This window comes from Ranitomeya imitator, chromosome 5 (assembly GCF_032444005.1).
Source record: "Ranitomeya imitator isolate aRanImi1 chromosome 5, aRanImi1.pri, whole genome shotgun sequence".
NCBI lineage: Eukaryota > Metazoa > Chordata > Amphibia > Anura > Dendrobatidae > Ranitomeya > Ranitomeya imitator.
This window is the reverse complement of record NC_091286.1, coordinates 94,531,356-94,545,075: the sequence shown is the minus strand read 5'-3', so window position 1 is coordinate 94,545,075 and position 13,720 is coordinate 94,531,356. Positions and strand designations below refer to the sequence as shown.

The 13,720-nt window shown below is 43.7% G+C and overlaps 1 protein-coding gene across 3 annotated transcripts in view; it reads right to left on the bottom strand.

Annotated features, from left to right (window-relative positions):
- Window positions 1–13,720, bottom strand: part of RALGAPA2 (Ral GTPase activating protein catalytic subunit alpha 2) — a 324,975-nt gene that overhangs the window by 230,344 nt on the left and 80,911 nt on the right. For all 3 annotated transcript variants that reach the window (XM_069768931.1, XM_069768929.1, XM_069768930.1), the window contains exons 13-15: window positions 10,157–10,305; window positions 1,932–2,043; window positions 1,271–1,508 (exon numbers count right to left, since the gene is read on the bottom strand). In XM_069768931.1, the coding sequence (XP_069625032.1) occupies window positions 1,271–1,508; window positions 1,932–2,043; window positions 10,157–10,305 (499 nt within the window). The remainder of the gene's footprint in view (window positions 1–1,270; window positions 1,509–1,931; window positions 2,044–10,156; window positions 10,306–13,720) is intronic.

The following is a 13,720-nucleotide window of genomic DNA, read 5'->3' as shown; positions in this document are numbered from 1 at the left end:
TAGCAGCGCAAAGCAGGTGAACAGATTCAATTGTAATCTTGTGAGCAGGACCCACTTCTCGAGGTATCTGTTAAAACTATGTGTTTACTCTGCTTTGTCTTTATTGTATGTGCAATGTAAAGTACTGGGGAATATGTTGGTGGTATAGCAATAAACATTATTATTATAGCTTGCTTAGCTGGGTGAGAAGCTCTGACAGGGAAGTCTAAGGATAAAGTATCTCCTTGTGGAGATTGCCAAGTCGGTGTAAGGAGACTTGTAGGCCATGCTGATACGATCATTCACCATAAAATTGAATTTTGCTAAATAGCCATTAGGTGTCACTATTTTGTCAGCTGTATAGGCGAACACTAATATATCAATGAGATATTTACATCTTGAAGTTTAAAGGTGTTGTTCATCCCCCATCCAAAATACAAAAAATTGAAACATCTCAAATTAATAATATAGTTACATTATACCAGGTACCCTGGCCATAGGTTCAACTGCTCCATTTACAGTCCAAAGCTCGTCTCAACGGTAACATTTTATTTTCTGGGAAAATGCACTTTTCCACCTCTAAGATGCTGCCCAAATATAAAAAGGCAGCATGACACAAGGAAATAAAAAAGCAAATGCCTGCAGAGGTCAGAACAAGCACTCTCAGGGTGACCTGGTGAGATTTGATGTATCTCACTTAACCATGTTGAGAACTTCCCACCTGTGACTACTGCTCCAGGAGAGGAGAAAAGCTGCAATGTGGCATCGCCAGAGCCGTGATGAGCATATTGGACCTGCTACAGGTAATGGGGGAATACCATCAATCTCCTTACTCCCAGATACCTGCAGTAGGTCCAGCTGCGGCCATGATCTTCAAGGCTGTAGTGCTCCTACACGATAGCGCTCCTCCTCTCAGTGCAGTATTTTCACTAAGTGACGAGAGTGAGGAGTTCTTAGCGTCATCAAGTCTTACCAAATCACACTAAAAATGCCTTCTTTGACACTCTCTGTGGGCACTGGCTTTCTATTTCACCTCATTGACACTGTTTTTTATGATTGGGCAGCGTCATAGAGAACACAAATGCCCAAGAGAAGAGTCTGTTTTCAGCTCATTGTATAAGGGGAAATTAGCATATTAGGAGCCCTAAACTTCAGGAGGCCAAATCTCTGCAATCTTAATCATGGTTTCATCCCCTTTATAGTGAGTTTCATAGTTTAAAATAAAAAATGTAGTGAAAAGGTCCTGACTTTGGCGGTAATAATTTTCTATGGTCCATCCTACATGACTTACCCTTTCCCCTCTGTTTCTTCTCCTTCTGCTCACTCAGTTTATCTAAGGGTAAGCTGGTCATGTCCAGTCCATACACGGTCCGTGCTAGCACCGCGGTGAGGGAGTCCATGATCTTGGACCACTCACTGATGAGCTCTTCCCAGTCGGTGAGGGAGGACAGAACGCTCAGCAGCTCATCCCAAAGTTCCCGAGAAATAAAAACACTCAGATTGGCTCTGATCCACGCTACAATGAGTGTCTAAGACAAGAAAAAGGTTGTTATTGGGACAGTACTAAAAAAACAAACAAACACACCTTAATTAGATAGAACCGTGCGAATGAAAGACGGACATAGCTAATGGAGACACGGGTATTTTATAGACCTAATACTACAGGATACTTAAAGGGGTTGTCTAGTTAAAGAAGAAAATTGTGCAGTCACTCCATGACTGAAGACTGCTGAATGGCGCTGGTCTACAAAGCACACAGTCAAGATTCCCTTGTATGCTCCATGCGAGTCAGCATGTAACCGCAAGTATGCAAATCGCATTTATGGTGACCTGACCACCCACTTGCATGGGGAATCATGAGATGGTTAGCACCTTATCGGAGCACGTTCACTTACACAATTGTTAAAGAGTGCAGCTCATGCAGTAACCACAATGCAAATTGTAGAACTCACCCGGAATAAGACCCCAGCAAGATCCTGAGAGAACAAATCCTTTTTTGAGGGATCCTTTGGTTTCTGAACTACGGCTTCTGTTATTCGTAGTAAGATCTGTAACATCTGCTCCCTGTGGAATGTAAAAATGGAAGGGAAATACTGAAAAGCCACAAACACAAATCTTTAATACTAAATATGTCATAAAAAAGGGGACAAATCTACTTTCCCCTCCCGGATTCAATCTGTTCATGTAAATACTACAGATCCAGAGCTCGCTCTACATGGGAGGACTACACAATCTGAAAGCATTGCACATGGTAAGAGTACATCTATTGAAAGAGAAAAGTTTAATTACATTTTTAGGAGTCTCAAAAAAAATGGTCTGAAGAAAATTGGCTGCATACTGGAATATGTGAACAAAATAATAATAAAAAAGAACCCAGATAGGAAAATGTTAGATTTTCGGTCTGTAGAATTGGCTCAGGGATACCATTTAGTATCTGCAAAAAGCCACATCTTGGAAGCGTATAAAAGCCTGATAACTTGGCATGGCTAGGTGGTAAATAGCTTTATTGCTCTGCGGATTTCTAACATGTCCTTTTGATGAGAACGGTCTAATTCCAAAAACGTGGCACGTCCTCCTCCGCCATCAGCAGAATTAAATAACATTAGAAGAAAACGCAGAAGGATCTGTAACCTGCCAATAACTGAACGGTTCATGGCGAAACGTAACTGCTCTAATTAGACTGTGGATAACACAGATATGCCCAAGTTACAGAACAGAGGAAACAACACAGTTGTGTATTCACCAATGATTAACTACCAGGCCTGACAATTGCAAAAAGGGTAGTAATGGCACAAACTCCGAAAACTAGGTCCTATCACTACAAACAAGATCGCCATGTACCAATAATGCGGCTTATCAAATTAGGACACCTAGTGATCTAGCAGCCATGACAAAGAAAATGTGCCATGATTTTTATTTTTGTCATTTCACCAAATTTTTATGTTAAACTAGACACACAATGTAATAGTGGCTGCATTTTTTTTTTTTTATTTCACCTCTTCGTTGCAAAGATAAGAACACAAAGTATTTTGCACCCGATGACAAAAAACAAAAAAACAAAACAAAAAGAGTCAAGTTCAACTGGATTAAACCAGACACTTTCACTGGTGGCATGCACGTCTTCTCCCTCTATGGTGACAAATGATAAGCAGGCAGCAACACTCAAGAAAAGAACAGACCCCCACTGCAGCTCATAACATGCTTCTCAGCTTGTGAGATGTAGAATGGCTCTGATCTCCTGGTCTATCCTCCTCCATGAGTCAGTGTGTGGAAGGAGGGAGTGCAGCTGAGCTTAGCAGTGTCACATTACACAGGTCCATCCTCTATTAAGATGGCCTATGTATTATTCTAAAACTGTTCAACCCAGAAGATCAATGTTCAAGATTTTTATCCCATAGTCTCTAGTGCACAAATAATCTTTGCAGGGAAGAACGTTCACAGACTAATCAAGCATCTTTTGTCTGATGAAACTGAAAACGTATGGTCAATATGTATGACAGTAGAAACGTGTATGATCATTTGCCAGGCGGTTGTTCAACCATCAATCTATTTCTATGTATTGTAAATGGTCTAGTTCGATAAATGTTTGCTGAAAAAGCCATTTTTTTGGCATGACTAGTTGACCATCGAATATTTCTGGGAGTGCTCCAACACAAAATCGAGAAGCAAGAACATCTAAAGTGTTCCTTGTTCAAAAACCCACAAAACTAAGATTTCATATAGAGTTAAGTTTCTCTGGGCAGCATCTCTAGCTTATAGGCAAAACCAATCATCAGCATTACAAGCCTTGGCGTAGGAGGAATGGGGCTGACGGGCAGCCAGGAGCCGCACCACCGACATACAGGTTTCAATTTGATTGGTAATGACCATATGACACAGGAAAAGCAAAGTTACAGCAGATTTACTCACAGAACTGGGGGGCGGCCAATAATAATCAATTTAAAAACCATAGGGGTAAACGCACATGGCGATTAACAAATCGGTGAATTCCACTACTAGTGAAGTATATGTATATGAACGCGGCGATACCAAATATGTGTATGTTTGATTTTTTTTTATTGTTTTATTTAGGATGGGGCGAAAGGGGGGTGATTTAAACTTTTATATTTTTTTCATATTTTTAAAAACATTTTTTTTTTTTTACTTGTGCCATGCTTCAATAGCCTCCATGGGAGGCTAGAAGCTGGCATAGCCTGATCGGCTCTGCTACATAGCAGCGATCATCAGATTGCTGCTATGTAGCTGAAATGCAGGTGTGCTGTGAGCGCCGACCACAGGGGGGCGCTCACAGCAGGCCTGCATCAGTAACCATAGAGGTCTCAAGGACCTCTATGGTTACCTTCCTGATGCATCGCCGACCCCCGATCATGTGACAGGGGTCGGTGATGACGTCATTTCCGGCCGCCCGGCCGGATGCGGTAGTTAAATGCCGCTGTCTGTGTTTGACAGCGGCATTTAACAGGTTAGTAGCGGCGGGTGAATAGCGATTTCACCCGCCGCTATTGTGCGCACATGTCAGCTGTACAAAACAGCTGACATGTCGCGACTTTGATGCGGGCTCACCGCCGGAGCCCACATCAAAGGGGGATTCACGGCATGCGCAGTACATGTACGTCGCATGTCGTGAAAGGGCTAGAGTATGACATTTCTGCTCTTCTGCTGCAACTGGATTATTGTAAAAGGATGGTAAATATATCTCCTGGCTCCTATGAAACCTAGAAGCTACCTTTGGTAAGTATGCTGGGTCTGGTCTCAAAACAATTTTATCCTGAAAGACGATTAGATAGGAAGGATCCACTGATAACTCTTGGATATCACTAACCAGTCTAGCAGAAGTTAAGGCTAACAAAAGAGCTGTCTTTAGGGTTAGAATCTTAATTGAGGCAGAATCTAATGTGTTAACGCATCTAACACTAAGTTTAGATCCTATGGTGGCAATCTAGCAATATGAACTGGGTTACTACGCTCAGTAGCTTTAATAAACCTAGAAATCCATCTATTTCCCGCCACATTGCTGTTTTATAGGGCTCCTAAAGCTGACATTTGAACCCTAAGAGTATTGACTGCCAACCCCAATTCCCGGCCTTTCTGCAAGAATTCCAGAATAGCCGGAAATGGAACATGGTCTGTTAGGGGATGCTGATGAAATGCAAGAAATTTTTTCCAGACCTTAGAATAAATTTTAGTTGTAACCTCCTTTTGGCTATTTAATAAAGTAGATATTAAGGCTTCTGAAAATCCTCTCAGTTTTAACTCCCTCTCAAATTCCACGCCGTCAAATGAAGACCCTCCATATTGGGATGACGAAATGGACCTTGAGAAAGGAGCCCCGGACTCACAGGTAACACCCAAGGATCGGTTACTGACATCGCTCTGAGTAGAGAAAACCATGGTCTCCTGGGCCAGAAGGGGGCAATTAGAATTACTCTCGCCTTCTCCTCCCTGATCTTCCCGAGAACTAGAGGAATCAAGCACATTGGGGGAAATGCATATGCTAGGGGGAAATCCCAACGGACTTGAAGGGAGTCTACTATGCATGGTCTGTCACCTGAAGCGATGCAAACTTCCTGACCTGCCTGTTTCTCCTTGTAGCAAACAGATCTATAACTGGTAATCCCTAGAGCCTGACTATTTGTTTGAATATTTGCCGGTCCACAGCCATTCCCCCTGGCATAGGCAATGTCGGCTGAGATAGTCTGCTTCCACATTGAGCTCCCCTTTTATGTGAACTACTGAAAGGGAAAGGAAGTGAGCTTCTGCTAAAGTGAGTATCTCTGCAGTGGTGGACATTAGAGATTGTGATCTTGACCCACTTGATGGTTGAGGTAGGCAACTACTGTCATATTGTCAGTTTGCACCTGTACATGTGAACCCCGCAGGGACGGTAGCAAGTGAAGGAGCGCAAATCTGACTGCTGCGAGTTCTTTCAAGTTTGAAGAACTTTGGGATTCTAGGACTGACCACCGCCCTTGGGCCAGAACGTCCCCCATGTGAGCTCCCCAACCAAATGGGCTGGCATCTGTCGTGACTACGTTGTTCCCCATTGAACCCACTTTGACAAATGGTACATGTCCAGCCACCACTTTAGGTCGTAGAGAGTAGCAGTCGATAGCCTGAGTTTCCCATTTAGGCGACTTTGAAGTTTTCTTTCTGCCTCGAGGATCTCGGATTGCAGTACACGAGTATGGGATTGAGCCCATTGAACAGCTGGTAAACATGATGTCAATGACCCCAGGAGGGACATTGCGTCTCTTAATGTTAGATCTGGATTTTTTCTCACTGCCCTGATTTTGTGAATAATCCTTTGTTTTTTGTCTTCTGGCAGAAAACATGACTGATCCTCCGATTTTAGAAGAATACCGATGAAAACTTGACACGTTGAGGGTTCTAGTTTTGATTTCTTTAGGATGATCAACCAACCAAGGTCCTGCAGAGATGATATTATACAGTTTAAGCGGGCCTTACATTGGATAAACGAATTTCCAACTATCAGGAAATCGTCCAAGTAGGGTACAATGAGGGTATCCTTTTCTCTGACATGGGGCATTACTTCCGCAATTATCTTAGTAAATACCCTCGGGGCCATGGACAGGCCAAAAGGCATTGTCGCAAACTGAAAATGCCTAACCTGATCGTTTAGCTGCACTGCCATCCTGAGGAACTGCTGGTGATCCTTGTAAATGGGTAGATGGTAGTATGCATCTTTTAGATCCAGCACAGACATGTAACACCTGGGAAATAGAAGCTTAGTTGTCGACCTAATGAACTCCATCTTAAAGGCACGATATTGTAAAAATGTATTTAAATAAATCCTAAAGGATCCATCAGGCTTGGAAATCAAAAATAGAGGAGAGTAAAACCCCTCCCTTTCCTGAACCTTTGGAACTTCTACAATAACTTGCTTTTTCCTTAACTGCTGAATTTCTATTTCTAGGGCCTGCTATTGGTCCGAAGAATTAAGAGTAGTTAATACATAATGAGTTGGAGGTATTTTCCAAAATTCCAATTTCAACCCTGATGTAACTATACATAACATCCAGCTACTGGATGTTAGGCTAGGGTCACATTGCGTTAGTGCAATCCGTTTAGCGCTAGCGGATTGCGCTAACGCAATGTTTTCTATGGGGCTGCGGTCGGGGTCGCGGTAACGTCCCCGCTCTCGCAGATCCCCGATCTGCGAGAGCGGGGAACGGACCGCGGGCGCGCCTCGGACGCTGCAAGCAGCATCCGCGGCGCGCCAGGAATCACCGGCGCGTCGCTAGCGCGTGCCGAACATGGCACGCGCTAGTGAAGCGCGTTCCCATTGCCTTCAATGGGCGCGTTAACGGACGCGTTGCACGGCGTTAATTTCGCCGTGCAACGCTGTCCGTTTAGGCTACGTTCACACTAGCGTTGTGCGCTGCTGCGTCGGCGACGCGACGCACAACGCACCGAAAAACAAAACGCTGCGTTTTTCGACGCGTGCGTCGTTTTTTGACGAAAATCGGACGCAAGAAAAATGCAACTTGTTGCGTTTTCTTGGTCCGACGCTAGCGTCAAAAAAGACGCACGTGTCGGAAAACGCAACAAGCAAAAACGCATGCGTCCCCCATGTTAAACATAGGGGCGCATGACGCGTGCGTCGCCGCTGCGTCGCCCGACGCTAGCGCGACACACACTAGCCGAACGCTAGTGTGAACGTAGCCTAAACGCGGTCCCATAACGCAATGGGAACCCAGCCTTATCTTGGCCCATTGGTTAAAATATTTTAATCTACCACCCACTGGGAGATCAGTTTCATCTATAGTTGCGCATGCGTCTTGATGATGAAGAGCCCCCGAAGTATGCACCTTTTTTCTTTTGCTCCTTCGGTTCCCAATCTCGATCTGAATGAGACCTCCAGAAAGGCATTCGTCTTCTGAAGGCATTTCTGAAAGTAGGATTAAATACCTTAGGAAATCCTTTTTTCCTATCCTCTGCCTTCGCAAGGATATCATCCAGCACAGGGCCAAATAGGTACTCGCCCCTGCATGGAATAGTACACAATTTTGCTCTAGCTTGAGCATCACCTTTCCAGGTTTTAAGCCAGAGAGCTCGCCGGGCAGCATTCGAATGACCTGCCGATCTGGCTGCCAACTTCAAAGAGTCTACCGATGCATCCGCCAAGTACGCTACCTCTTCACGGATTTGAGATAGAGAGTCTAGCAGTTTATCTCTAGGAACCTTAGCTTTAAGCTGGTCCTCCAGCTGACTTACCCAGACCATAATAGATCTGGCAGTACAAGTACTGGCAACTGCAGGCTTAAATGCTCCAGATAATGATTCCCAAACCTTCTTTAAGAACATGTCTGCTTTTCTGTCAGATGGGTCTTTAAGAAGGCCTACATCTTCCAGTGGTAGAGTGGCTGACTTTAATGTGGAAGCCACAGCTGCGTCCACTTTAGGGACTTTTACCTACTCAGACAAAAGTTCATCATCAAAGGGGTATCTCCTTTTTGCGGATGATGGTAAAAACCCCTTATCCTGTTTATCCCATTCACGCCTAACAAGATCTTTAACTGTGTCTACCACCGGGAAGGATTTGCGATTTTTCTGGCATAACCCTGCAAACATAATATCTTGGGTGGATCTAGGTTCCTTATTATCTGCGACTCCCATGGTCGTGGGAACCGACTTTACTAACGCATCCATATTTTCTACAGAGAAGCATGGTCTTCCCTCCTCGTCGCAGGAGGATGGTGATGAAGAGCCTGAACATTCACCCTCCTGTAGAGATAGGCTGGAATCAGACGATAAGCCCATACTAGGTTTTTCATGTGGTCTGCTTTTAAGGGAACATTTGATTTCTTCCCTGATAACTGCTCTTAAGTCCAATGTACGGAGGGGAACTTCTTCCTCTAAAGTACGGCAAATACACACCTGACACAGCTTTTTAACATAGCTGTCTGAGAAGGGTACTGTGCATAATGCACACTGCTTGTGTTTGGTTTTTGTTGTTTTTTTAACCTATAACAAAGCACAAGAAACAGAACAAATCAGCTACCAGGTGTAGATCACACACTCACCAAAGGCTGACCAAAGGAGTACCGGTTCCGGAGGAGGTGAATTGCCTCGTGACGCTGGGGTGTTCGAACTCTGCCGCCCCCATACCACACTGCTGCTGCTTCTTGAACGGCTACTACCACTCTTTCTGTGCTGCTCGGGCACTTCCACCTGACGGTGATCTGCTTCCCCCACAGAGGACATCTAGCCGCACACTGCTCATCTGCTACGGCTCTGTTTTAAGAAATGCCGCGCGCCTCCTCCCGGCCTCCCCCGGAAGTACTGCAACTACTTCCGGTTCACGAGCGCTTTATCTTCCCGAGATGAGCGCCTGAGCAGCGCCGCGCTCACGCGACCCAGGGCGGCATTCCCCGGCCCCTGGGATCACGACATCCTTATGCCCAGTTGAGGGGGGATCTGCGAGCAGTACACCCCCGATGCTGCTTCCAGTGCCCCCGTCTCTGCTATTCACGCAGAGATGGCACAGAGGCTGATGGACCTGGATGAGTTTTCAACCTGCAGGCTCCCGTGCAAGACAGGAACCCAAAACTGGAGAGGCGAGGGGAACCGCCCTTTTTAAGCTGTAGGTTCCTGTCCTGATGGTGGGCGGATCCCCTCTCTCGTAATGGGTGCTGTCGTGGAGATAGGAAACTATCACCGTCCTATGTATTGGATGCAATGATTCCGCATGGTTCAATGAACACATGCGGAATCACAGCGCGTACAAAAGCCAGCAGCGCTTTAGACGGAGCGTACATGTGCTACATCCAAAGCGCTGCCAATACTGACCGTGGAAACATACCTTACGTGTGACAATTTAAGGGATTGAGAGACTTTTTACTCTTAAAAAAAAAAAAACGCACGAATTAGGTAAAAAAGAATTTTTAATTTGGGCAAAATTCATCATTTCGAATGTGCCATTTTGAAGAAATGGTAACAAAGAGCACAGGTCATTAAAGAAAATGTCTCTTCAAATAAATTGCAAATGATGAATTAGCCCCTTAGTGTTTCTGGCGTGCTGGTTAGTACATCGTACATTGCCCACAACTCAACTATGGGAAAAAGATTGCATGGATGATGTCTGCGTGAGAAAACTTTCAATTCCTGGCCTACTTATCACGATGCTACTGAACACGCCGCGATGCTGGTAATTTACCATGTCCTTTTATCCATCACAAGATCCATGATCATCCGCCTATAGATGCTTAGCACAGATTTGCAGGCCTCCACTTGCTCCTCCAGCAGCGTAGGAACCTCCGGACACGGCTCCAGCAGGAACACATTGGCGGAGTTGGTCAAGAACACCTGAGCAGAAATAAGGTTTAGGATTGCAGGTTATAAGACCTTGTATAATAGCGGTATTACATTACAACTTAACGTCTCTCTCCCACTTCCCCCACATTACATCTGCTTGTGGTTACTGGCCGGTAGCTTCACCACGGACAATACAAATGTGTTTCCTCACACCCTGGATATGTGGTAAGACAGGTTACCTAACAGGATACCGGTAAAACAGTACTGAAAGGAAATCTTAGCTTAAACATAAAAAAATTAACCCCTAAAATCACATATTTGTACATGATTGCAATGATTCCAGAGGGCTCTGGAGCAGATCTCTTGGCAAAAACAGTGGATGCCGGCCGTGTTACACCACCACATCTGTGTCTACTAGAAGTGGACGGAGCTAAGCTCTATTTGCTGCTGTTAACCATTTAAATGCCGCAGTCAAGCTCTGACAGCAGCGTTTACATGTATCATGTGGCGATGCTCGCAACTACCACCACTAGCACAATGGGAAAAAGTCTCACATGCAGCGAGGAGTTCACTTGTGAGACATTTCTCACTCTGCGAGATGTCACTGAGCTGTTCTGGCAAAAGATCATTCCTCAGTGGTTTTCAGCCTGGCATCATCCAGGTTTAAAACTGTTTATTCACCGACATGGATTACGGCATGGGACAGAAAGTCGGACAAGTGAGGGATATGGTTGTTTTGTGTTTGTATTTTTACAGGAGATGTTGGCTTCAGTGGAATTGGGCATCAGGTGAGTATAACTGTGTGTTATTTTTAAATAAAAAAGTAGAAGTGTGTTTTTCATTTCAAATAAAAAAAAAAACTTTACACTTACTGTGTGTTTATTTATAATATAACTACAGGATTAGTAATGGATATGCATCTTATAGACACCTGTCCATTACTAAGCCATGGACTTGATGTCATCGAACAATACAAAGGTGACATCAATCCCACAAATATTATCCCCACTTGCCACCGCCACAGGGCAATGGGAAGAGCCAGGCAAAGCGCCAGAATTGGCGAATCTAATAGATGTGCCTTTTCTGGGCAGTTGTGGGCTGCTATTTTTAGGTTGGAAGGGTCAATAACCATGTCCCCTTACCAGACTGAGAATACCAGCCCCCCGGATATCTGCTTTAGCTTGGCTGGTTGTCAAAAATGGGGGGGGACCCAAAAAGTTTTTTTTTTTTTTTTTTAATTATTTATTTAAATAATTAAAAAATACGGCATGGGGACCCCTCTATTCTTGAGAACAGTTTTGATAAAGCTGACAGCTGAGAGTTGCAGCCCGCAGCTGTGAGTATTGCCTGGTTATCAAAAATACAGGGAAACCCACACAGTATTTTTTTTTTTAACTTATTTAGAGCGCAGGCACCAGTTGATGAAAACTCCCATCAGTTGCCGTCTGCTCTCACTGTTATTAGCGGCAGCAGGCGTAGGCTGAAGGGATTACTAGTCACATCAACCGATGACAGTGACCGAAGGTAAACTTTTAACCTCCGATCATAGCAGCAGGCTCACGCTGTCATTTGACAGCATGGGAACCACGGATGTCTGACCAGCGGTAATGATTTTACTGACAATCAGAAGCAGTGTTTGCGCGCTGTCATGCACTTGATTGTCTGTACCCCCCATTGAAGTAAATTGGGTCCGGGTACTGTTACAGTACCCCAATTTATTTATTTTTTAACTGTTCGGCCAAACCTGCCAGACCCTAACATCCGGAGGTCTGCCCACCTCTACTCCCAGTATCACTCCACTCGCTCACACACACACGGTCCCAGTATCACTCCACTCTTGCCAACTCCGCACGAGTAATACTACTTCCATCCAGCAAGGGGAGCCAACCGCTGTTGAATGCAGGGAGACCTGACAGCAATGCAGATTTGAATGTGAGAACCCATTCACTTGCCAACTCTATTGCTTAGGGTCTGATACGTGCAATTTTTTTTTTTTTTTTTTTGGGGGGGGGGGGTGCCTTCTTTTGGGGGTAAACAGAAACAAATAAATGCAAAAATGGAAATAAAATTAAAATACTGTACATATTTATCCAGGTTAAAAACAAGAATATATATATATATATATATATATATATATATATATATATATATATATATATATATATATATATATATATATATATATATATATATATATATATATATATATATATACACACACACATATACATACATATATATATATATATATATATATATATATCTGTAACCTTTTTACATGTACCGTATACCTGTACAGGTTGCGTTCACACGGGGTTAATTTGTTGCATTTGACTTCCTGGTTTTTTGTTTGTTTTTTTTTTCATTGCAGAAATCCATTGCGCAGGAGAAAATCCATGGTATAAATCCATGACATACATTGACATACTGAGGATTTAAAAGCCACACCTCAGGTGACTTTACGCTGTGGTACTATAAACACCCTGCAGATTTTGTGCACATAACTGGTACAGAACATCCATGACGCTACTGAATGTGGAGAAACACTAAAGATTTTCACATGCAAAAATTGTGCATTGCTAAAGACTAGTGATGAGCGAATATACTCATTACTCGAGATTTCCCGAGCACGCTCGGGGGTCCTCCGAGTATTTTTTAGTGCTCGGAGTTTTAGTTTTCCTCGCCGCAGCTGAATGATTTACATCTATTAGCCAGCATAAGTACATGTGGGGATTCCCTAGTTGCTAGGGAATCCCCACATCTAGTCAAGCTGGCTAATAGCTGTAAATCATCCAGCTGAGGCGATGAAAAATAAATCTCCGAGCACTAAAAAAATACCCCTGAGCGTGCTCGGGAAATCTCGAGTAACGAGTATATTCGCTCATCACTACTAAAGACCGGTCCTGAATCTACAGTTACACAGGTATGAGGCTTGTTGTTATAGAGTACTGTGCTCTCGCTCTTCGGGGCTCGTTCACTCAACCGCATTTTTTGGCCTGAGAGATGTATGTTATATGGAAAGAAAATATAAAAAAAAAGATAGCTTTCGGACCAATATTATTCAATGGTGAAATGCAGATGAGTTTATTTTTTCATGCACAAATTTATTTTGTAAATTGGATGAAACTCACCCATTTAAGTCTATGGATGTGCTAAAGCAAAAAAGAAAAATAATCAACTACCATATGGAGCTACAGTATAGTATCCGTCTTTTAGGGATACATTACAACTCTGAAACATAGGAGACTGTAAATTGTCTTTTGAATTATTAAAAGCTGTGGCTGTAAAAAGTAAACATTGGACTGCACACGGATGACAAGGGAGAAAACTGTCCCACTTTTCTAGATGAAACGTGAACAATTTTTAATACCTCATCCATACACTAAAGCCCTGCTCTGCACCTGTAGCAGCATGCTTTAGGATATGCTCCCATGAATGGTAAATGCAGCAGATTTCCAGCTGTGGA